The sequence below is a fragment of the Oryctolagus cuniculus genome, chromosome 12, assembly GCF_051225735.1.
Source record: "Oryctolagus cuniculus isolate XC-2025 breed Fujian yellow rabbit chromosome 12, ASM5122573v1, whole genome shotgun sequence".
NCBI classification, from domain to species: Eukaryota; Metazoa; Chordata; class Mammalia; order Lagomorpha; family Leporidae; genus Oryctolagus; species Oryctolagus cuniculus.
The window spans coordinates 112999716-113025737 of record NC_142878.1 but is presented as its reverse complement, the minus strand read 5'-3'; the positions used below and the strand labels follow the sequence as shown (position 1 = coordinate 113025737).

Here is a 26022-nt window from a genome sequence, read left to right as displayed (position 1 = left end):
TAATTCTGTTTTAGAAGTAAATCCAAATAATTAAAGGTATGCATTATTCCATGTTTCATTACTTTAACTACAATATCTGAGAGGAGTTTCTTTGGGAAAGAAAAGGTTTGTTTCAGCTCACAGTTTGAGGTAACAGGATCCAGTGTCCTCATCCTTCATCTTGGATGGATGTTGCTCATTGGTGTGGAGACATGATCATATGGTGCTCCAGGAAGGGGAGAAACAATAGCTAGGCAGAACCTGAACTCAGGTAATCAAACCTCTCTTGAAAACCATCTTCTAATGGTGCTCTCCCAACGACCTAAAAAATTACCACTGGCCCTACCATCTATCCACTACAATTTGATAATCTCTATCTTTAATCTTTCACTTTTAACATGAAAGTACCACGGTGTAAACAGCTCCATGAGTCATGGGGAAACAACTCCTACTGTACCCTTGACAGGTTATTCAGCAAGTGATTTGATTTTTCTTGTCCTTTCCTGCTCTGGCAAGTTACTATTGCAACTCCTGTAGTTCTAGATGATGTCATACATTGGTAGGATGATTATGAATCAGTACTAAGTTTCTCTTTTAAGAGTTCTGAGTATTCTGCAGGTTATGGATTTTAGGTTTTAAAATTTTGAAGTATTATTAGGACACTTAAGCATTTTCATTAAAGTACAATTTATTGGGATATAATGGGTACTATATCCCATAATAGACTCTTTCTGAGAAAACTGATAATCTTATAATATTGGGAATCCCTGTCCAATTATTTGTCCATTCTGATCTTAGTAGTCTTATATCTTTCTGATATATTCTGATTTATTTATTTATTTGAAAGTCAGAGTTACACAGAGAGAGAAGGAGAGGCAGAGAGAGAGAGAGAGAGAGAGAGGGAGAGAGAGAAAGAGAGAGGTCTTCCATCCACAATTGGGTTCACTCCCCAATTGGATGCAAGAGATAAGCTGTGTCCATCTGAAACCAGGAGCCAGGAGATTCCTCCAGGTCTCCCACATCAGTGCAGGGGCCCAAGGACTTGGGCTGTCTTCTGCTGCTTTCCCAGGCCATAGCAGAGAACTGAAGTGGAAGTGGAGCAGCCAAGACTCAAACTGCTACCCATATGAGATGCCAGCACTGCAGATGGTGGCTTTACCAGCTACACCACAGCACCAACCCCCAAAGCAATCTCCTGAAGGAAGAAAGGTGGAGGCTTCACACTTTCTGATTACAAAAGTATAGTAATAAAAAAGTATGGTACTTACCATAGACACTGGAGCTGTGGAACACAATAAAACCCAAGAAATAAACTCTTGCAATGATAGCCAACTGATTTTGGACATGGGCACCAGGAATACACAATGGATAAAGGATAATTTTTTCCATATATTGTGTTGGCAATAGTGTGCATTTATTTGCAAAAGAAAGAAAACATACTTTACATTTCATCACACAAAAATAAACTTAAAATGGATTAAAGTGTTAATCAAGAGCCCCAAAACCATGAAACTCCTAGAAGAAAATATCAGAGAAATATTCTTTGACATTGTTCTTGGAAATGGAATTCAGATAGGAAAACAAAAGCACAGGCAGCAAAGCAAAATGAAGCAAATGGCATTAAATCAAACTAAAAAGCTCCTGCATGGAAAAGGAATCAATCAAAAAAATGAAAGGATAACTTACAGAATGGGAGAAGATATTTGTGTATAGAGATGATCATATAAAACATACAAGGGACTCCTGGCAATTGGAGATCTACTATGCAGCATAGTGCCCAAAACTAAAATACTGTAATAGTTAGCCTTTCATTACTAAAAGAAAATACCTATTTCAAGCTTCTTATAATGCAAGGAGCTTTATTTGGGCTCATGATTTCAGATTTTCACAGTCTATGTTTGGACAGGCCCCATTGCTTCAACCATCTTGTGAGGCTAGAGGATGGCAGAGCATATAGGAACTATCACATAACAACTACAAAGCAATGAAAGAGTGGCTAGGCCAAACTCAGGCTGTTATAACCAACCTTCTCATCAGAACTCCTTTTCAAAGCATGTCTCCAGAGACCTAAACAGTTTCCCCTATGCCTACCTCTTAAACACCATAAAATCCACCTCCTAAATGCCATAATAAAGTCAAGTATTTGTGAAGGTTTTAACACATGGCCCCTTGGGAGACACACAAACTAATACCTAAACCATAGCAAAGAATGTATTAAATAACTAAATTTGCTAAGAGAATTGATATATATATATGTATCATATATATATATTTATTTATTTAAGGTACACAAATTTGATGTATTTCCTATATACAGATTTAAGAACCTAGTGGTACTTCCGACACTAACCTCCCTCCTGCCATGCCCACACAATTTCTTCCTTATTCCTCTACTATTCCAACTTGTAATATTTACAAAGATTCTATTTTCAGTTTACTTTATACTCATAAGATTAACCCTAAACCAAGTAGAGTTCAACAAATAGCATGAAGAAAAAAAAATTGTTCTTCAACAATAGAGACAAGAGATATAAACAATCATCAAATATAAAAGTGCAAATTCCACTCAAAGATCTTATGTGTTCTTAGAAAAGGAAACAACAAAACAATAATAAAAATAGTAAAGAGAGTGGAGTAAATTTTGAAAAACGATGGGTATGATTATGGGTTTGATGCTGGTAACAACGTCACAGGTGCATACTTATCACCAAACACAGTAAGTTGTGCACACCTATTTTTATATCAGTCATACAATAAAGTGTTTTTTAAAGTTTTGTATATATATATATATATATAAAATATAGTATATTTTTTTTAAAAATCTTTTTTATTTGAAAAACAGAATGAAAGAAAGAGACAGAGTAAGAGAGCTCTTCTATTCATATATATATATATATATATATAGCCAAGAGCTAGTGGGTGGCATAGGCATAAGCACTTGAACAACCTTCTTCTACCTTCCCAGATGCATTAGCAGCAAGCTGGATTAGAAGCACAAGAAGCACACCAGACTGCACCCTAACTGCCTAACTGGCTTTCTGATATGGGATGCCAGTGCCACAAGTGGCAGCTTAACTTGCTGTGCCATGATGCTGTCTCCTATGTATGTAGTTCTGAAATTTCTTTTTTGGAATTAGAATAATGATGCAGCAAAGCCAGCATCCAATTCCTCTGTGAGATTGACTCCTGTCAGTCCACTTCTGATCCAACTCCCTATGCATGCACCTGAGAAGGTAGCAGATGATAGCCCAATTGGTTGGGTCACTGCCACTCCTGAGGGAAAACAGGAAGGAGCTCCCAGCTACTGGCTTCAGCCTGGCCCAGCCTTGATTATTGTGGGCATATGAAGGAGAGTCAGTGGACAAAAAAATCTCTCTATCTCTCCCCCATCATACAAACTTTCAAATAAATAAATAAATTTTGTAAAAAATACTGCCTTAAATAATCTCTATTGCATTTTTTCAACATGTAACAATTTTTTGGGTGTATTGATTGAGAAATTGAATATTGGTAAATTTTCTGATTACTATTATTTATTTCTTTGTTAAGAGGTAGATGGAGTGAGCTCCTATCATTTCATGCACTTCTCAAATGCCTGAAATTAGCACTGCAGCTTCCAGGAGCTCAGTAATCAATCCAGATCTCCCATGTGAGTGGCAGGAATTCAATTACTACCTCACAGGGTGCACATTAGCAGGAAACTGGAATCAGTGTCTAAGCCGGGAGTGAGTTGGGACTAGAATCAAATTATTCATGTTTCTAGTTATAATTAGACACACATTGTTTGCTGCTAGACAGGAAATCTCACAAATGGGAACTGAGATAAGGCAATAGGTTTATTAAATAAGCTAGCATTTGGGGGAGTTCTGTAGTTCTAAAAATGATTAGCTCTTTAGTTCTATCAGTGTTCTTTTTCATTTGTAAGTTAGTAAGAAGCTTTGTAAAAAGGAGAAAGCAGAGTGGGCCACTGCTGTGTTGTAGGGAGCTAAGCCTGTGGTCCCGGCATTCCATATGGATGCCTGTGCATGTCTCAGCTGCTCCTCTTCTGAATCAGCTCTCTGCTATGGCCTGGGAAAGCAGTAGATGTCTCAAGTGATTGGGTCCCTGAAACAACTTTGGAGACCCAGAAGAAACTGTTGGCTCCCAGATTTGGATTGGCTCAGTTCTGGGTATTGTGGCCATTCGGGGACTGAGACAGCAGACGGAAGACCTTTCTGTCTGTTACTCTACATCCAAAAGAAATAATGGATCTTTAAAAAACAACAAGGAGAAAGGGGAGGTAATAGGAGAACAAACAACAGGAACAAAGTAGAGGGCCAGCTATGTATTGGACTCCAAACAGGTGATAAGCAGCTGATTGGGATTATAGCATATACAATTATTCTGCAGTTACAAATCCAATGCTTTGGTCGTGTGGACTCGAGTGAGCCAGATTACTTTATACCTATAGCTGGCTTTAACAGGGACAGTATTTGAAATTTTTAAGTAACAGCATTTGGAATTAAATAAGTGATTTGTTTCCCTTGAAATGAACCCTCTAGTTAGTAACAAGGACAGCATTTACCTTTTTTGATATTCAGATTGTGAAAAGAAAAAGGAAGATGTAGCATGGTTATAATCTATTACTGCTACTCCTTCAATCTATATCTAGGAACAGGAAAATTGGCTAATTTTGGCTGTGTTTTGCTGAGTGGGGGCTATGTGAGAGATTTGGTAATTATGGAATGTGGCAAAGGGAAATGTATCTTTTTTACTTCTCCCCTTTAAGAGAGAGCAAACCAAAGACATCTGTTTAGCTGTAAGTTTAGATTTTGGTTTACAAAGTTTTTATATGCACATACCTATAATGTCGTTATGTCCTCAGCAGGGTTTTGATACTATTATTATGTTACCCATACTTTTAAAATTTCTTGAAAAATAAAATGGATTTTAAATGGTATCCAGGAAAAAAAATTGAAAATCATTATAAATCATTGGAAGAAAGAGCTTGGATGATCCAGTCTGTTGTAGCCAGGTAGCCTGTCTTTAAATCTTGTGAACACTTATTCATATGTGGGATGAAGTGATGAAATGTTATTAAAAGCATAGAGTGAAAATTGACCACTATACAGATAATACTTTGATTTGATAGAATTCAGTTGAAGGGCCGTAGAATATATAACCACCTTGGCTAGAGAAGTTAAACACGTAAGATTCTAAGTGAGTTTTTTTTTTTTAATTTTGTATCAATGTTTTCAGGTTAAATCATTACCTCTAATAGTGATTGAAAATATTTTTATCACCTTACTGGATGTTCTGTATATAGATTTTACCCTCAGGTATGAGAATACAAAACATCAGAAATAGTTACCACCTTTTAATTGTATTGTTTGTGTAGGGTTGGGGCACAGGACAAGAAGATACAGATTCCAATAGGTCACAGAACAACTTGAAGCTGCTTGTGTTTTACCTCTCTACAACACACAGTGGCACTATGACATGAACAAGAGACATCTGTATATTTGCACATGCAGCCACAATACCCCCACCTTCACATAGAGCTATATCTTACCAAGAGCAGCATCCACGGTCTTGTTTAGAGTACCACACAGTTCCATATGTATTTTTAAAGATTTATTTATTTATTTGAAAGTCAGAGTTACACACAGAGAAGGAGAGGCAGAGAGACAGAGAGAGGTCTTCCATCAGTGGGTTCACTCCCCATTTGGCAGTAATGGCCAGAGCTGAGCTGATCCAAAGCCAGGAACCAGGAACTTCTTCTGTGTTTCCCATGCAGGTGCAGGAGCCCAAGGACTTGGTGCATCTTCTACTGCTGTCCCAGGCCATAGCAGAGAGCTGGATTGGAAGTGGAGCTTCCAGGACACGGACTGTTGCCCATATGGGATGCTGGCACTGCAGAAGGCAGCTTTACCTGTTCTGCTACAGCGCTGCCCCCCATATATATGTTTATAGACAAAAGTCACCTGGAAACAAGTCATTAAAAAACAGGGTGTTGGACAGCAAGCCAAGCCAGTGGACCTGTTGGTTATCAGGATATTCATTGCAATTTGAGACAAGCAGATAAAGGGGTAAGGGCATAAATTGTGGGGACTTGATACCTTCATCTTCTGATGTTCAGCTTCTCAACATTCTGCCATTTCTGGTATTCTCACTGTACAAGGTATGTGTGCCTCCACTTCTAGAAGTACCTAAGTGTGAGGTGCAGAGTACAAAATGTGGTGTGGAACCTTGCATCCCAAGGACATAACAGCAGTGCATGCTACAGAAAAAAATTATGACATAACATAGACTATTCCCCAGTCAGTTTCTCAAATTAACTTACTCAGTTGAGTAGGCAGGCGCCATCATGTCAAAACATCAAGCCAGAATTGTCTGCCTTTGAATTGGGAGTTTGTAGAAAGCTGACAGGTGACCTGCCTGAAGCTCCAAATAAAAAACACAACAGACTAACAACAGTACAACCAATCAAGTTTATACCAGGAAAAAAAAAATGTGAAAAAATGTAACTCTAGTCATATTAAGTTGGACCTCCAAAGAAAGTAGGAAAAGATGATTTCTTTTAGTTTGATCTCAGAATTAGAAACTGCTTTAACAGAGGAAGCCGAAGCAAGAAACTCTTAGATTTTTTAAAAGCTATTAAGAAGTATAAGAGCTGTTATGAAGTGATCATTTTTATTTACTCACTGAAAGGCTGGAAGGCCTTGAAATCAAGTGTTTTCTGTATAGTTTTAGACATATCAATATTTTAAATTATATTTTATTATTAACAGAACATGTTGTTTTAATAGTTTTAAAAATAATTACATTGTCATGAAAATCAGAAATTCCGATAATTTGGGAGGAATTCGGTAGGAAGGAAAGGTAAATATCTTGGCTTTCCTTAAAACATAGCCCAACAGAGTGTTATAAATGCTAGCAGTCACAGGAAAATCTATAAGCCATGAGACACAACAATTAAGGAGCAAACCAGCAATGTTAACAGTTACATGAATCTATAGTCTGACCACTTTGGGTCTCTATGTGGTTACTTTTTTGTCTTGCTTGATTACATAAGTTTCATTAATATGTTAGTTTTTTCATCAAAATGTGTGATGTTTTCATTCATTCGCTTTGTTGGAAACCTGTGTTAAAAATGTTTATTGGGGGAGTGCTCCAAGATGGTGGATTAGGGAGGGAGCACACTGATAGTCTGAGAAAAGATAGTTTAATAAAAGTGGAGATACTGTAGTCTCAGGGAAGAGTTAGAGGAAAAACAGCAGAGGAAACTTCCAGAACTAGTGGGACATGGTGGACCTACATGGAGGGCACAGATGCCAATGGCTTGGGTCCCCAGTCACCAAGTCTATGCACCAGCACAGAAAGGGAGGTGAGGCAGTAGCTCAAGAGACTGGAGGAAAAGCAGCAGGAAGTGCCTAGAGAGAATGAGGGTTGAAGCCCCATGGGGAAAAGTTCACCAGGCTAACTAGAGGAGAGAAATAAATAAATAAATGGACCCGTATGGACAATATTCTCTCTCTCTACTCACCTTACAAAAGTGGAGAAAACAATACAACAGGCACCATTTTGGACATACGTAACAGCTGCACCAGCTCAGGGCTGAGCCAGCTCTCAGCCAAGCAGAAAAACCTGACTCTGATGGGGAGCAATAACAGGAGGTTAAGACCTAATGAAGTGTGGTGTTTATGAACTGGGAAGCACTTGGCTCCTGGCTTCGGATCAGCACGTAGTGACCATTTGGGGGGTGATCCAATGGAAAAGGAAGACCTTTCTCTCTGTCTCTCTCACTGTCTAACTCTGAAAAAAAAAAAAAAAAAAGAACTGTTAAACCAATGTGGTTTTTGCATTGTATATATTATTATATATTCTTAAATAGTGTTAGTATGTATTCTGAAATAGTGTTAAAATCTATTATTTATTTGTTTATTTATTTATTTTTTGACAGCCAGAGTTAGACAGTGAGAGAGAGAAAGGTCTTCCTTCTGTTGGTTCACTCCCCTTATGGCTGCTACAACCAGCAGTGCACCAATCTGAAGCCAAGAGCCAGGTGCTTCCTCCCGGTCTCCCATCTGGGTGCAGGGACCCAAGCACCCGGGGCAACAGGGACAGAATCCGGCGCCCCGACCGGGACTAGAACCCGGTGTGCCGGCACCGCTAGGCAGAGGATTAGCCTAGTGAGCCACGGCGCCGCCCATAATTCCATGTGCTATTTTAAGTTTTATTTGTGATTCTTTGGATGAACAAAAATATATTTTGTGTTCTGTTGAAGTAATCTATTGTGTTCTCTTAATGTCTCTGTTAAGTTCTAATTGTTTAAAAACAGTTGATTTTTTTTTAACTAAGAGCTATGCGTTGTTTAAATATGTGCTTATTTTAAAGCATTTGAGTAATCATTTTGTATCAATGATTCAATTTGGTCTGTGTTAACAAAACCCAAGAGGAAGCTAGGCTGCACAAGCAATATAAAGATAAGTGGCAGGCCAATTAATGGCTGCTTTACACAGTAATTTCCCATCAAAGAGACCCAACAGGCCAGTCCACTACATTGGTTTTTGATGTGGAAAGCCAGGGCTTCAGAAGTCAGCTTATGAAAAGCCCTGGCAGCTATGCCAGCCAAGAGTTGGGTCACTGGAAACTGACCTGCCCTGGAGTCGAAGGGCTCCAGGTCAGAGCCACAGGCCTTAGTCTCTTGAAGCTGAAAAGCCCTCCACTCAGCCCAGCATCCAAAGTAACAACTGCTGTTGGGGGGATGGTCAAGTAAGGTCAACAACATTGCAGGCAGAACTGTATATTAACTAAAAATGTTTTCCTTTTAGAAAGCTGCCTACTTTCTCCTTGAGCCAGCTCTCCTCCCCAGCCAGCTAGGTAATGGAAGTCAACAGGGTACCCCCTTTATGATGTACCACATGTAAAGAGATATAGATAGGTCTGAGCCTCATAATTGATAAGGTCTGAAAGCCTACCTGATTGTTTTCAAGCTCTTTCTGTCAGTTTGTATTAGCCTCTCAATGAAAAAACTTGCTCATGATTTAGACACTTTTCTTAGGGCCTCAAATAATGACTCTGTCCTCAGCTTTAGATCCTGTGAGTTTACACTGCTTGTTAGATTCATTTTCTTCAGACTTAGAAAAATTCTAGGTGGCCATGAACATGAAACATCCAATGGAAGCAGTTTCTGCAAGCTGGCACTGCATTCCTCTGGAAAAGCCACCTCCTGCTGAGAAGACACCTCCTGCTGAAAGCCTGTCTTAACATCCCTTCCCAAAGAAACCCCTTTTCAGCATGAAGAATCCAGAGTGATCATTGCCCAGCTCCCCCTAACAGATGTTAGGGTTTCTATCTTCAGAAGGTAGGAATGTGAGGAGTCATATGGCTGAATATGTAGGGGATCCCAATGGAATTTGTTGGTAAAATATTTGCTTCCTTCCCCAAAACATTATCTTTAGCAAAGAACAAATAAACAAGCTGTGGTGAAATTAGAAGGCCATGCCAAGATGGCTGCTGGCAACAGAAACTGCCTGACAACAGGGTGTGACTGGATGGCTACAGAAACCACATGATAACTGAGCCTGACTGACAACAGGCTGTGATTGGATGGCTTCAAAAACCACATGACAGTGTAGCCGGGCTGGCAACAGGCTGTGATTGGATGGCTTTGGAAACTGCCTTGCAACAGGGTGTGATTGGTTGGGGCAAAGATCATTTACAATAATTGGTACTTAGGGAGAATAAAATAAAATACCCAGTGCTTGTAATCCAACTTCTTAGTAATTAACCTAGAAGGTTTCCAGTGATGATCCAAGTACTCGGTTTCCTGACACCCCCATCAGAATACCATATGCAATTTCTAACTCTTGACTTCAATGTGAGCAAACCATGGATGTTGTGGGTATTTGAGGAGTGAACCAGGCTATAGATGGCCCTTTTTCCCCTCCTCTTTATGTCACTCTCCCTTTCCAATCAGTAAAAAAGCCTTTTTCATAATTTCTGAAGATTAGATACAGAAGGCCTGCTACCTTCTCTATTTTTCCCATCAAAAAAAGTTATTTTTGAGTTTCTCTTTTCTCAAATAAAACCCATTTCCCCAAGAGTAAATTCAAGACAGTATGTGTGTATTTCACTGAATTTTGTAAATGGTGAGAGAAATAATACACACACACATGTGCATGCACACAATGTACACATCCCCCATTTACTACGCATCTTAAAGTTGGAATCAGGAAAGTGTAGCTAATAATAAAATGGCATTAGCAGCCTTCCCAGAGCTTGCAAGGAAAAATGTACATGAACATGTTAAAACCTGAAGCACTGGCATCCAATATTGCCTCTGGACCAAGTCGCAGCCAGCTACCTGATGATGTGCCTGGGAAAGCAGATGTCCCAAATGCTTGGTCCCCTGTACCTGCCTGGGAGACTGGGAAGAAGCTCCTTGCTCCTATTTTCAGATTAGCCTAACCCCAATCATTGCAGCTGTTTCATGAGTGAATCAGCAATTGGAAGCCCTTTATATCTGTCCCTCTCTCTCTCTGCAATTCTACCTTTCAAAATAAATAAAATCTTTAAAAAATGAAAAAAAGAAAACAGATTTGAATGAAGATGTTGTCTTTTCCGTGATTGTTTGATAAATATTTAACATGATGAGATGAGCTATTGTTGCTTAATATAGGCTGGATCCTATCTCAGATGTTGAGGTCCCAGGAACAAAACAGACATGGGTTTCTTGTCTTTATGAAAAGAATGCAGAATTTGGAGGTAATTTGACACATAATATTAGATGAATTAATTCATTAACAAAAAATAAATGAGCCAAAATCAATGCAATGGGAATAAATACCAAATACTCCCTTCAGAGAAAGTCATCTTCCCTCACTTGGGAGAGGAGACACTCCAAAGACACCATGTGGGCATATGGTCTTGACCTAATGAATCAAGGAAGTCCCCCACTAAACACTGGACATACATATGATCTGATACACCACTATCTGTTTGTCTAACACAGGGAAACCTCCTCAAAATGCCATCAACAGCGGAGGTGCTAGGAATTTGCTTTGTTATGGCAGCAGTGCTGTGCGTGTCTTTCCTTTGGCTAGAGTTGGCATACTGTGCTGCTCTTAAGCACTCAGACATGGGAAAGATACCCCCCTCTCAGAATCCTGTGCAGATTATGAAAGATAGTGAATCTGTGAGTGATAAGAGCCTGACATTCCAGATACCTGTCTCATAGAGAACAGTTGATGACTTAGGGAGAGAGAGCTCCAACAGTGAAAAAACAAGGTAGCAAACAAGGTAGAAAACAAGTTGGAACACATCATGCTGAGTGAAATAAGCCAGTCCCAAAGGGACAAATACCATATGTTCTCCCTGATCGGTGACAACTGACTGAACACCAAAAAGGAAACCTCCTGAAGTGAAATGGTCACTATGGGAAACGGTGACTTGATCAGCATAGCCCTGACTGTTAATGAACAACTTAATACATTATCCCTCTTAGTAGTTTTTTTGTCTGTTCTACTTAATATGACTGGTTTAATTCTGTAATTAATACACAGTTATTCTTAAGTGTTGAAAATTAACTGAAATGTGATCCCTGTTAAACATAAGAGTGGGAATAAGAGAGGGAAGAGATGTATAATTTGGGACATGCTCAAGCTGACCTGCTCCAAATGGTAGTGTTAGAAACATACCAGGGGATTCCAATTCAATCCCATCAAAGTGGCATGTACCAATGCCATCTCACTATTCCAAGTGATCAATTTCAGTTCACAATTGATCATAATGAAAGGACTAAGAGTCAAAGGGAGCACATAAACAAGTCTAGTACCTGCTAACACTAACCGATAGAATAAATAAAGGGGAGAGTGATCCAACATGGGAAGTGAGATACTCAGCAGACTCATAGAATGGCGGATGTCCTAAATAGCACTCTGGCCTCAGAATCAGCCCTAAAGGCATTCGGATCTGGCTGAAAAGCCCATGAGAATATTTCAGGCATGGAAAGCCAAGACACTCTGGCAAAAGATCTCTGTGAGTGAGATCCCAGTGTAAAGAACAGGTCTTCAAAGAAGGAGGTACCTTTCTCTGAAGGGAGGAGAGAACCTCCACTTTGACTATGACCTTGTCTAAACAAGATAAGAGTCGGAGAACTCAGAGGGCTTCCATAGCCTTGGAAACTCATGACTGGAGCATAGGGAAATTACTGATGCCATAGACAGGAGTGTCAATTTGTAAAGTCAACAACAGGAGTCACTGTGCACTTACTCCTCATGTAGGATCTCTGTCCTTAATGTGCTGTGCATTGAGATTTAATGCTATAACGAGTACTCAAACAATATATTTCACTTTGTGTTTCTATGGGGGTGCAAACTGTTGAAATCTTTACTTAATGCATACTAAACTGATATTCTGTTAAAAAAAAAAAAAAAGAAATTATCAATTCCCAACTTGACTCTCACTGGGATTAAACATGAAAATAGGTCTGCTCTGATTTCATCATCATTTAAAAAAATCATCTATTATTTTTCACTTTATGTTTCTGTGTGGGAGCAAACTGTTGAAATCCTTACTTAATGTATACTAAGCTGATCTGTATATTAAGATAATCGAAAATGAATCTTGATGTGAATGGAAGGGGAGAGGGAGTGGGAAAGGGGAGGGTTGTGGGTGGGAGGGACAGTATGGGGGGAAGCCATTGTAATCCATAAGTCGTACTTTAGAAATTTATATTCATTAAATAAAAGTTAAAAAAATAAATAAAAAAAAAGAAAACAAATATGTTATTACTTGACATATATGAGGCTGTAGCATAGATCAATTCATACAAAAAAGTAGAGCAGTTATTTGTAGGGCATGTAATGAAAAACATAAAAATAATTCTTTAGAGGGATGCTGGTGATTGTTGCAAAGCCGTATGATGTATTTAATGCCACTTAAATGTTTACTTCACATGGTTTAAGTGCCACATTTAGGCATACATACTTATATAAAACAATAAAAACTTTGACTTTTATAACCACTGTTCTAGATAATAGTCATAAATATGATTAATACATACATCCATTGTCCCATACCCATGTGGAAGTGACTAAAAGAATAGAATTAAAAGTTTGAAAGCATGAAAAGTCATTTTTGTATAGAAGCATAATTTTAGGGGCTGTCACTGTGCTAAAGGCACCAGCTAGGATGCCAGCATCCCAGATGGGTGCTAGTTCATGTCCTAGCTGTTCCATTTCTGATCCAGCTCCTTGTTGATATCTCTGAGAACAAAACCGAGCAAAGTTCATGTGTCTGGGCCCATGAATACACATAGGAGACATGGATGAAGCTCCTGGTTTCTGTTTCTGGCTTGGCTCAGCCCTGGCCATTGCAGTCACTGGGGAGTATATCAGCAGCTGGAAGATTCTCTGTCTCTTTTCCTTTAAATAAAATTAATTTTGAAAAGCATAATTTTATATCAGTAAAAATTATAGATGTATTCCCTGTTCTTTATTCTTTGTGGACCTTTATCTTGACACTTATTCACATGATAACCATTAACTCATAAATTCTTTCACTCCCAGGGCTGTTATCACACTTTCTAGCTACTACCATAGCACAAAATAGATTCAGTCTCAGATGGAAGATGGCCCAAGTGCTTGGGCCCTGCACCCATGGGAGACCAGGAGAAGCACCTGGCTCCTCCCTTTGCATCAGCGCGGTGCACTGGCCACAGCACGCCAGCTGTGGTGGCCATTGGAGGGTGAACCAATGGCAAAAGGAAGACCTTTCTCTCTGTCTCTCTCTCTCACTATCTGCTCTGCCTGTCCAAAAAAAAAATATATATGGAGACTTACTGAAGGATCTGCAGTACAGTCTCCACGCATTCCCAGTTCTATCCATCAAACAAGCATTTCTCTGAATAATTATCAGCAATAATCTGGTGTGAGTTTTCAAACCACAGTATAATTATCAAAACTATATAGAAGTAAAGTCAGTGAAAATACAAAATGTTCTTTCTATATTTGAATGCATTCATTCATAGCACATTTAATTCCAAATATGAACTTACTAAACCACACATTAATAAAAAAGTTAGAATTTCCCATGAGTTCTGCTGTATCCTATCTGCTTTCCAGGAAGATGGGCTGTCTGCAAAGAAAATATAGGGATCATCCTCCTTGTTCAGTTATGGATGGCTGCAGTGTCATGTAGGAAATGTAACCTTATGTTCCCTTGATTCACCAGCTCAGGTTCATGAGAAGCCTTTCTAGGCTGCCAGAAGATACTGCAAACTTTTAACAGTAAAACAAAAAATTCCAAAATGTGCAATACAGAAATGTCAGTTAAATTTCAAAGGATTTCCAACTAGATTCACAGGCGACTTCTCATTAGAATCTTTATGATATATGAGAGAATGGAGAGACATAGCGTGAGTCTTAAGAGAAAAAAAAAATCAGTCCACTGAGAATACTATACCCTGCAAAGTACTCCTTTATGTTGAATGTGAAGTAAAGACCTATCAAACAAAAAGAAACTGAATTTGTCAACACTCACCCAGCCTTATTAAAGAAGCTTTCAGGTGTTATGAGTTGTGATTTACAGCAAAAAGCTTTTCTGTAGTCATAACATTCATGAGGTTATTCTGTGTGAATTCTCTGGTGCACTATGAGTTGTGACTTCTGGCCAAAGGTTTTCCCACAATCATTGCACTCATAAGGTTTCTCTCCTGTGTGAATTCTCTGATGTTTCTTCAGGTCTGACATTTGGACAAATGCTTTTCCACACTCATTACATTCATAAGGTTTCTCCCCTGTATGAATTCTTTGATGGACTGTGAGATGTGATTTCTTGCCATAGGCTTTTCCACAGTCATTACATTCATAAGGTTTCTCCCCTGTGTGAATTCTGTGATGCATTATGACATGTGACTTCTTGCCAAAAGCTTTTCCACATTCATTACATTCATAAGGTTTTTCCCCTGTGTGAATTCTCTGATGGACTTTGACTTGTGACTTAGAGCTGAATGCTTTGCCACAGTCATTACATTCATAAGGTTTCTCCCCTGTGTGAATTCTCTGATGGATTTTGAGTTGTGGCTTACTGCTGAAGGCTTTTCCACAGCCATTACATTCATAAGGTTTCTCCCCTGTGTGAATTCTCTCATGGATTTTGAGTTGTGTCTTACTGCTTAAGGCTTTTCCACATTCATTACATTCATAAGGTTTCTCCCCTGTGTGAATTCTCTGATGGACTTTGAGTTGTGACTTACTGTTGAAGGCTTTTCCACAGTCATTACATTCATAAGGTTTCTCCCCTGTGTGAATTCTATGATGGATATTGAGCTGTGACTTGTAGCCAAAGGCTTTCCCACAGTCATGACATTCATAAGGTTTCTCCCCTGTGTGAATTCTCTGATGGATGATGAGATGTGACTTCATGCCAAAGGCTTTTCCACAGTCATTACATTCATAAGGTTTCTCCCCTGTGTGAATTCTCTGATGGATTTTGAGTTGTGACTTACTGCTGAAGGCTTTTCCACAGCCATTGCACTCATAAGGTTTCTCTCCTGTGTGAATTCTCTGATGCATTATGAGTTGTGCCTTTCGTCCAAAGGCTTTTCCACAGCCATTGCACTCATAAGATTTCTCCCCTGTATGAATTCTTTGATGGACTGTGAGATGTGATTTCTTGCCATAGGCTTTTCCACAGTCATTACATTCATAAGGTTTCTCCCCTGTGTGAATTCTCCGATGCATTACAAGATGTGACTTCTTGCCAAAGGCTTTCCCACAGTCTTTACATTCATTAGGTTTGTCCTCTGTATGAATTTCCTGATGTCTAATATCATCTACCTTCGAGTATATGGCTTTTCCACATTCATTACACTCTTGCGAGTTTTCCTGTAAGGAAGTACTGTGAATGATGGTATGGCAGGACTTAGACCTGAAGGATTTTCCACGAGGCTTACATGCATAGGGTTTTTTCTGTATATGTTGTCTCTGATTTATTAAAAGATCTGATTTGTAAAGAAGAGGTTCCACATATCCCATATCTTCATAGAGTTCCTCTCTTGTGTTGATTTGTTGATGCTTACTGAGGTTAGTATTTTTATGAAGAGTTTTTTCTATTTGAGTTGTCTTTCCAACAGTGACAGTTGACTTATTACAGGAGTCTCCCATATGGACCGTTCCAAATCTAAAGAATATCTTCTTCCTTTTGAAGTCTTTCCCTTGTCCACTATGTTCAAATGAAGGCTTCACAGTCTGAATCTTGTGATACTCACTAAGAAGCTCATAGCACTGGGCAGAGTTCCCAGGTACCTTAGCGGCATCAAGTTTCTCTCTAGCTTGCAGCTCATCAGCCCCACCATTGGGATACACATTGTGACACACGTTGTATTCCTCAGGTTTCATTGATGAATAATTTCTTTTTTTGTTAATCAGCTTTGAAACATGACTTGAATTTAAATTAAGTCTTTTATTTAATTCAACTCTTCTGGGAGTTGATGTCTTATTATTTGTAATAACATTCTGCTTAAAATTTTTTTCTTGAATTTCCTGGTTGGTCCTAATAATGTCATCACTCTTCATGGCAACTGAAATGAGACAAAAAAAAAATCATTGAATCACATATAATTACTTTCTTCTGGAATACTGATGTAAGGGGAATGAAGATTGTAACATAATCAGTAGAAGACACTTATTGACACTCATTATGCTTGTTTTTTTCCCTTAAGACATTGATATATTAGGTTGTACCAATAGATTTCTCTGTACAATCGTTTAGTACTTTAATTTTATTCAAGTATGGCAAATGGCTTTCCTGGTTAGATTTGTTAATTCACTGCTTAGGGTGCCTGTATCTCAAAATAGTGCCAGTTTGAGCCCTGGCTACACTGATTCCATTAAAGCTCTTGCATATATAAATGAGAAGGCAGCAAATAATGAATCATGTGCTTGGGACCTGTGATAAATCAGGTTAGACTAGATGAAGTTCCAGCCTTTTGGCTTCAGACTAGTCAGATCTCACTGTTGCAGGCATTGGGGAAATGAGCTTATAAATGATCTTTCTCTTCTCATTGTCATTCTACCCTTAACAATGATGAGACAACTATAAGATTTTAAAGAATGGATAAATATTTAGTAAGTATATTCCCCCATTGCCTAAGAAACATGTTTTTCCCTTTCCTTCTTCTTTAGTTAATTTTTATTAAAAAGTTTATGTTGTGTGCTCTCTGATATTTCAAACATAAATATAGGAACACTTTACTGGATCATTTTCTTGCAGGTGCAGAAGAGTGAAATGTGTCTGTACTCTAAACAGTATCACATGTAAGGACCAAGATTTGAACCTATAGTTGTCTCATGATCAGTCTTTCCAGGGGAACATTTGTGGATTTTACAAATGAGAAACTCTGCTTTTATCTGCACTCTATGATAGCTTCCCCATATTCATAAGGAAATCTAACATCTTCAGCATCTCAGAACTACAACAGGTACAGAAACATTGCAATATACCACCTTGGGTATACACTCTCTAACAGCTGAAACAATTTATTTTTGCAACCCAGAGTGTGTTTGCCTTCTTTGAAATACATTTTCTAGCTCATTCTGAAATCACTAGTCTTGGTTATCTCCCCTCAGGTTTTTCTATTAACACTCATATGTGATAATTTGTGTTTCTGGAGGCTTTTGATCAACTGTCTCTTATATTCAGAGAAATCTTAATTTCCTATTCCTTTCTTATCTTTTTTCTTTGAGACAGAATTCATACTTCAAACTACATATTTGAGACAATCAACATAAAACCATGAGGTTACTTGACCTTGGGATTCAGAATCTCAAGACTTTCTTGGTGAGTTTAGGATCACTTATTTTTCTGTTTCTATACAAGTTCCTGCTTACTTCAGGACCTCTGATGTCACAGCACAGAGGCTTACTTCTGACCATCTCTTAGCATTCCCTTATTTATTTACATACTTGAGAGTCAGAGAGATGGAGAATGAGACACACAGAGAGAATGAAACAGAAGGTTGCCAACCACAGGCTCTCTCCTCAAATGTTTTTAACAACCTACTTTTTTCTTATTTTATTTGAAAGGCACAGAGAAAGAGAAAGGAGAGAGACAGAGAGAGAGAGAGAGAGACAGAGATCAGATTTATTTGTTCAGTCATGAGTTTCTTAAAATATGTGCCTGGCCAAAACCATGAGTGGTAACTCATCTGAAAGAAGTTTTTCTAACTTGCCCAACTAACAAGAAATGAAGAAAAGAATAAATGCATGAAGGAAAAGGTATTAAATATAGAGAATTTGGGGAATGTATCTAACCTAGAAAAAAGCCTTAGTAACATCAGAAAAGGATTGCAACTTTTTTTTTAATCAAAGAATGTCTTTATCAAGAACACAGAGATTTAGAGATCAAATGACATCCCTAGATACTCTAGAATCCCTTGTCTGATGCACAAAGCCAGATATCATCAGGAGTAACACTTGGGAAAAAGTCATGGAAAGAGCATCAGTGAACATCTGTTGCAATCTTTCTGCCTTGGCCTCCCTCACCATTAAGTACGTACTGACCTGGAAGGTTCTGATTTAGGAATTCGTTCACCATCCATGGCTCTGCTCCTTGCTCCAACTTAAAGATCAAATCGGGTTTGGTAATGCAGTGTCCTATTAATGCAAACAATGTAAGACTTTGTGAAATCACTATCTTGGGTTATTTAAAGGAAAACAGCTTATTTCAGGAGCTATGCAACAAATGTTCCAATTTGGATCCTTTCCTAGATGATACAACCTTAGGATTATTCATGGACACAAATTCTCTAACTGCACATCATTAAACTTTATAAAGTCTTCACTTATTTTTCAAATAGCAAGGCAATGTGTTCATTACACATGTGATGGGTGCCACTCACCCAAGAAGAGCAGGCTGCTGTAGGTCTCCAGCATCACATCCCTGTACAGGATTTTCTGAGCTTTGTTCATGTGCTGCCATTCCTCCCAAGTAAAGTAAACAGCCAGATCTTCAAACATTATCATCACCTGTAATAGAACACTTGTGGTCAACAGATCAACTGTCACAAAGCAAATACTGGTGTTTTTTACCTTACAGATGGGTATGAAGGAAGAGGGAAGGATGTGCTTTCATTTCAGACTTGTTGAGCATTTGGACAGCCACACAGAAGCACTCAGCAGGGAGTCAAACCTATGGCCTACAGGCTGTGAAAAATGCCCCAACTGGAAGAAAACATGGGTTTCAGGTCACAAAGGGCCATGTATTTCAAGGGGAATTGCACCCAGGCTAAAAGGAGGACAATATTGAATCTCTCTCTCTCTCTCTCTCTTTTTTTTTTTTTTTTTTTTGGCCCCAAGATCAGTTTAATATTTCACTCTCTAGAGCAAAGAAAGATGATCTGAAAACTGGACACAAAGACCTCTTAACTTCTTTACAAACTACTGTCAATTATGTTAGGAAATTTACACGCCTCACTTTTTTATTAAAAAAAAAAACATCTTAAGCACAAGGGTAAGATAGCTGTCACAAATACAGAGAATCATAATAAAGATAAACAACACTGTTAGAGGAAGTAGTAAAGGGCAGGGGAGAAAAACCCAAGAGAATGAACCTTTCCCATAATGACTAACAGCATCCTGTAGATGCCTATGGTTGAAGACAAGCAGATTGCTTATTTCACAGCTCTCCTAGGGATCCTAGAAGCAGTGATGGTCCTGGTTGAATGCCATTAGACTACTGCTCAAGATACAGCCTCCCCAATTAAAAATGTAATTGGCACTTCGTAAACAGGAACATGGTCAAAATACAATGAAAACCTTACAGAATGTGTGAAGTCAGGCTGGAGTGAGTCTCTGACCCATGACACTCAATCTTTTCCTCATCCAGAAAAATTATTGAAGGTGAGAAATGAAGCTATGCAAAAAAGCCTATCCACAGATAGGCATTCCATAAGTGGTAATTTCCATCTATAAAATGGGGATAGTACCCATTTCCCAGGAGTGTGTTGGGGATTAAACAGGAGTGTCTGAAAAGCATATGGCTTGATGTTAAGTGCTCAATAATATTGACAGCATTCCATAAATCGTAACCACCACAGGAGATATCCTAAAGCAAATTCAATAGCAGCAAAAACCACATGGGCCTTTTCTGATTTACTGTGTTTGAAATTATTTTTATAGCTACCAAGTGTTATGATTGTATTTATGACACATTTTCCAGGAAAAGATTAACAAAAACCCTCAATATTTGTACTCAACAATATTTTTTGAACCAACTGAATATGCAACTTAATTTTTGTGCCCCTTGAAAGTTTTAACCTCAATTCAAAAGGTAATGGAGAAGGGAGGAAGAGGGCAAAATATCTGTGAACCATATAGATATTAACTTTGGAAAATACAAGGAATCTCTACCCATAATAACTACCACTAGAATGCTATTATGTAAAGGCATAAAACAAGATACATTTTTCTAATGAAATTTAGCCATTTTTGCTGGAAATTTTAGATTCCATTATACCAACTTTATTTTCTCCAAGAAAACTAAGCTATAAAAACATTTTCCCATTTCACTCAAAACAAAATACGAAAAGTAACAGAGATGCGTCCCTGGGCTCCTGCACCCACATGAGAGACCCAGAAGAAGCTCCTGGCTCCTGGCTTCTGATTGGGACAACTCCAGCCACTGTGGCCATCTGGGGTGAACCAGTGGATGGAAGATCTTCTCTCTCTCTGCCTCTCCTTCTCTCTGTGTGTAACTCTGACTTTTAAATTAATAAATTTCAAAAAAAAAAAAAAAGCCCTGGAATCACACAAATGAATTCATTGGAGATCATAACTTTATGTTTCACATTTCTGCTTATATGTGGTCATATTTTTGTTATATTTTAAGAAACTTATTAGCACATGAAGTCTGAGTCAGCGTAGTTTTACTATTCAGAAAATAGGAAAAAGCTCACAGTAATTTTCTGAAGCGGCATGGATACTAAATATTGGTCAAGACTTTCAAGAAGAAATTACTGAAAGTGAGTGGGAAAATTTTGATACGCCTTTTAATGTCACACAATCCATACATAACATCAAGATCAAAAGGAAAGGCATGCTCAGGGCAGTCTTCTAAAGAAATACTTATTTGAAACTGGTGAGTTTCTGAAAGTAATCTGAAAAATCAAAGTTTTCTTTTTTGAACAGATTTATTTATTTATTTGAAAGTCAGTGTTAGACAGAAGGAGAGGCAGAGAGAGAGAGAGAGAGAGAGTCTTCCATCTGTTGGTTCACTCCCCAAATGGCTGCAATGCCTGGAGGTGTACTCATCCAAAGCCAGAAGCCAGGAGTCAGGAGCTTCTTCCAGGTCTCCCACATGGGCAAAGGGGCCCAAGGCCTTGGCCTATCTTCCACTGCTTTCCCAGGTCATATCAGAAAGCTGGATCAGAAGTAGAGCAGCTGGGACTTGAACCAGTGCCCATATGGGATGCACTGCAGGTGGCAGCTTTACCCACTATTGCACAGTGCTGACCCCAATAAATGTGTTTTTTAATTAAGTGTAGCAAAATAGAAATCACCATCCAAAAGTTAGGTTGCCAGGCATCTACAAATCATCTGACACTACTCAAACCATCTATCTCCTGAAATATAATTTATTTCATCTTTTTACATGCAGAGACCCTCACAGACATTCCTTGAGCTACCAGGATGAATTCCTAGAATATAGAGGGCAGCAGCATGGCTCTAGATATCAAGTATATAGCAGACTAGGTTTCACAGACCCCCCATTTCTGAAAAACATGATAGCAGAATGAAGTAATGGGCATGTGGTAGAAAGCAATGTAGACAGTGACTCTCAGACATGAGGGGTTGTCCCTCCACCCCAGGCCACACCCTCAAGACCATTTAAGAAACATCTGCTATGCCCTTGCCTGTCTTTCTAATCCATACACAACTTTTTTTTGAAGGCTGGTCCAGAACTGCCAATATCACCAGTCCTTCCATAACTTATGGATGAGGTAAGGTAATATCAACTAAATCGTATTCATTCTGGTCAGTATGATTAATAACTGCTAGGATCATGCAATCTAGGATCTTTGCATTTCAGTGACTTTTTGCTGTGCTCTGAAGTAGTAAGGAATTGTCTCAGAGAGCATCAAGTGATATTCTGTCAGAAATGATTCTTATTCCTGGAGTTCCCTTCTTCAAGTATCATAAAAGCTACTCACTTCCAAAGGAAATAGGACTGTCAGCCAGGACCCAAAAGTCCATGTTGCTAGAAACTAGGTGTTGTATAAACTTCCATAACCTCAAATGAGTAGTGCTGCTCAGTCTACACAGTGCAGGAAACTAGAAAATTCATTTGGAGAAGATATACCATAAGCCCCACAAATGCAACTGTCACATAGTGTAAGTCGGCCTGCACATATCTCACAATGGTTTCTCAAGAAATGTGGGGACATTTCCCTAGTACTACTAATATACTTCATCTTACAGATGGGTAAACAGTGACAGGGGTACAATCTACATTCAGTTAGCCCATACACATTTCAGCTAAAATGGTCTGAAAACCCATCTCCATCCTGTGGCCATCTTGGCTGAGACAGATTGTCTGTAGTAACTTTGGAACTACCTTCTGTACACCTGGAGTCACACTGCATCATTTGACAAAAAAACAATCCTTGAAAGCCCAACCTTATTCACTCTTTCTCCAGCTCTAGAACTGAGGATTTACCACTGGTGTCTCTTCCTGGACCAGCCAAGATCTTTACGGTGGATCTGAATGACAGATTCTAACACCTCAGATCCATGACTGTTACTTTTGCCAGCAAGAGACAGGCACCTGTACTGCTCCCCAAGTTCCCTTATACCTCCACACTGACATTCACAGACACAGAAATCACCCACACAATTCTTGAGTAATAGGAGGAAAGCCCAGCACCAGGAATTCTATGGAGATGGTGGTAGTGGTTGGAACGGCACACACTAAGAAGGAAGACAGAGGAGTGTTTCCATGGTTCTGTCCTCCCGACATCATGGGCAGATGAGGCTACATTTCCCATAAAGCAATGCAGACCTCCATTAGGAAGCAGTGAGGATGACCCATATATTTACTGGAAAATCAGCCTCCTGTGACAGAGAGTATACATCAGAACTTGTCTAACTACATGAGATACCCACATAATACTCAAATTCCTCATTAATTCTTGGTTTGACAGATATACATTTCAAAGCAACATACTATAACTGGCAAAATTCAAATGTGGAAATAATTTTTGGAAATTGTGAAATTTATTATTTAAATTGTGGTTCCAGAGCCTTTCATACAAATATTTAGAAAAAAAAACTCCAGGGACTCTTTTTAACATAATACATAATATTATGTACATACATATGTATTTAATGTACATAATACATGATATTATGTACATACATATGTACATAATATACATAATACATTCATATGTATTAATATTCCTGAAAAAAAGGATTTTAATCCTTTAAAATGATGCTTGACCTTACGTACTAAATTAATTTTGGTCCATCAATGGATCTCACTTCACAATGAGGAAAAATATTAATACATTAAGTGGATTAATATGGCTGGAAAACAGAGTGAGTGCCATCTGAAATGTTTGTGAATATTTAAAATTGAACTACTTGGTAATTCTATACCCAGTTACTGAAATTTATCTACTCATCACTCCATCCAATTATTTGTGTATATTTAACAAAACTTTATTTATTCATTTATTTTTTTAATTTGGATTCTTCCACAAACTAGGCAAAGAGACAAACATGATCATGTCATGGAGCTCCTGCTTTTACTCCTTTTCCTGTCTAAATGAGGATGGGCTGAAATTATCAACTTCTTGAGGATCTGAGTGGTAGTGTCACAGGCCATTGACTCTTGGTTCACAGCTATTGGTCAGTTTTCTATGTATAATGTAATAATTGTGCTGTTCAAATTCCTGTATCATCTCTAATCTGGTATTTGCCTTTCAGTGACTTTATTCTACAAATTGAGGGGGGTCAGTCTCTTTTTTTTTAAATATTTGCAGAATTTTTTAAAGATTTATTTATTTACTTAAGAGGCAGATTTACTGAAATTTTGTAAGTTACTTGGCTAGAGAAAATAAGAATTCATAGATCACAAACTAAAATAATTAAGATGGCCCTATAAAAAAACTCAAGGTCTTCAAGCATTAACATTTATTACCCTAGACTTAATTATCAAAAAGCTGATTATTTCAACTATTCCCTATTTGGCAGCCCAATTTTATCTATTAAATCTGAAAAAAAAAATAAATAGCACCTCATGTTAGATTACTAAAATCTTAATGCTATGTGCCACCCATATGTCTACTGTAACTTATATCTAATACCAATGTATCTGATGTCTCTCATTAGATAAATGATGTGTCTCAACTATTACAAGTGTGGAGACTTTTATTCAAAGCTTTTCCAAAAGCCCCTCAGTCTCTGCCTTCACTTTGAAAGGACACTTCTAGGATATACATGGGCACCTCATTGATTTTGCCAGCAAACACATTTTTTTCAATGGGAATACAAGCATAAATCACATTGATAACATCCTCCTTGAATGACACTATTTGACACATTGTGAAGAACAAGGCTAATATCTTACAGTTCATTTGGGCCATCTAGCCCAAACCTTGGAGAGTTGGAAACTGTTATACTGGGCCTACCCATAAATGGGACATTGTGCCAGGTGGGTTTTGTATACTTGAACTGCAAGGGCAGTATCACAGAAATTAATGCTCCAAACTGATCCAGCTCCCTGCTAATGTGTCTGGGAAAGTAACCACAGGATGTTCCAAATGCTTGGGCTCCTGCACTCATGTGAGACACCTGGAAGAAGCTGCAGGCTTTTGATACCAGTCTAGTCTAGCCACAATCATTGCAGCCATCTGGGGAGTGAACAAATCAGAAGATCAATCTCTCCCTCTCTCACTCTATGACACTTTCAAATGCATAAATAATCTTTTAAAAAGTAGATCATTTCAATGGATTCCCCAATGCTCAATCATGATGACTTTTACTACTTTACATCTTTTTTATTCTTTTTTAAAGATTGACTTATTTGAAAGGCAGAGGGGATCTGGTGTGGTGGCACAATGGGCAAAGCTGCCGCTCGTTCAGTTGGCATCCTGTATAGGTGCCAGTTCAAGTCCCAGCTATTCCACTTTTAAACCAGCTCCTTGCCAATGGGCTGAGAAAAGGAAGATGGCCTAAGTACTAGGGTTCCTGCCACCCACATGGGAGACCCAGAAAAATCTCCTGACTTCAGCCTGTCAAATTTTTCCTCCAAAGAGACTCTACACCCATATGAATGCAAGAACCTGTCTCCTCACACCTTCAATACATGTATGTGTGATCAGTCAGAATTCCCTCAGATGCTCCCAATTTACCATCTCTTTTGATTTCCAAGCTTTCTTTTCTTCTTTTTAGCTCTCTGATCACACTTAGTTTTCTTACCAAACTTCTCTGTGAATATGGTCCTGCACTTATTTCCTCTATACTCACCCTCTTCATTGCCTTTTCTCATGCCTCCAATCTCACTTTTCCTGCCCACAAACTTTCTATATAGCTTCCATGGAGTTCAGCACAACTGAACAGAAAACAGGTGCTCTTTCCCTGGCCTCCGAACCTGTCAGCCTCCAGAACCAATAGAAAATGTTAATCAGGAAACATGGAAATAATTAATGTGAGTCACATTATATAAGAAGAAATAAATTCCCAATGGTATAGCCACAGGGAAAAGGCATCTAGAAAAATTTTGTATTGTCTTTTGTTAAGATAGAATCTGGGGCTCGTGCTGTGGCATAGCCATAGTAAAGATTGCCACTTGTAGTGCTGGCATCCCATAGGGGTGCCAGTTTGATTCCTGGCTACTCCATTTCTGATCCAGCTCCATGCTAATGAGCCTGAGAAAGCAGCAGATGATGACCCAGGTGCTCCGGCCCCTGCTCCCATGTGGGAGACCTGAATGAAGCTCCTGGCTTCAGTCTAGCCCCACCTTGGACATTGTCATTTGGGGAATGAATCAGCAGAT

The 26022-nt window shown here is 38.6% G+C and overlaps 1 protein-coding gene and 1 pseudogene across 12 annotated transcripts in view; both read right to left on the bottom strand.

Annotated features, from left to right (window-relative positions):
- LOC127485933 (CLIP-associating protein 2-like) overlaps window positions 1-26022 on the bottom strand; it is a 99462-nt pseudogene that overhangs the window by 48549 nt on the left and 24891 nt on the right.
- LOC138844769 (uncharacterized) overlaps window positions 5580-26022 on the bottom strand; it is a 30094-nt gene continuing 9651 nt past the window's right edge. For 2 of the 12 annotated variants that reach the window (XR_016217680.1, XR_016217689.1), the window contains exons 2-5: window positions 18866-18992; window positions 18528-18620; window positions 14506-16546; window positions 5580-7773 (exon numbers count right to left, since the gene is read on the bottom strand). Coding sequence is in view for 2 of the 12 variants with exons in the window: in XM_089309566.1 (XP_089165692.1) it covers window positions 14589-16546; window positions 18528-18620; window positions 18866-18992 (2178 nt within the window). In the remaining 10 variants the exon portion in view is untranslated. Of the gene's footprint in view, window positions 7774-12328; window positions 16547-18527; window positions 18621-18865; window positions 18993-26022 lie in introns of those variants that run through there. The other 10 variants (XM_089309567.1, XM_089309566.1, XR_016217684.1 and 7 more) reach the window with 9 other exon arrangements.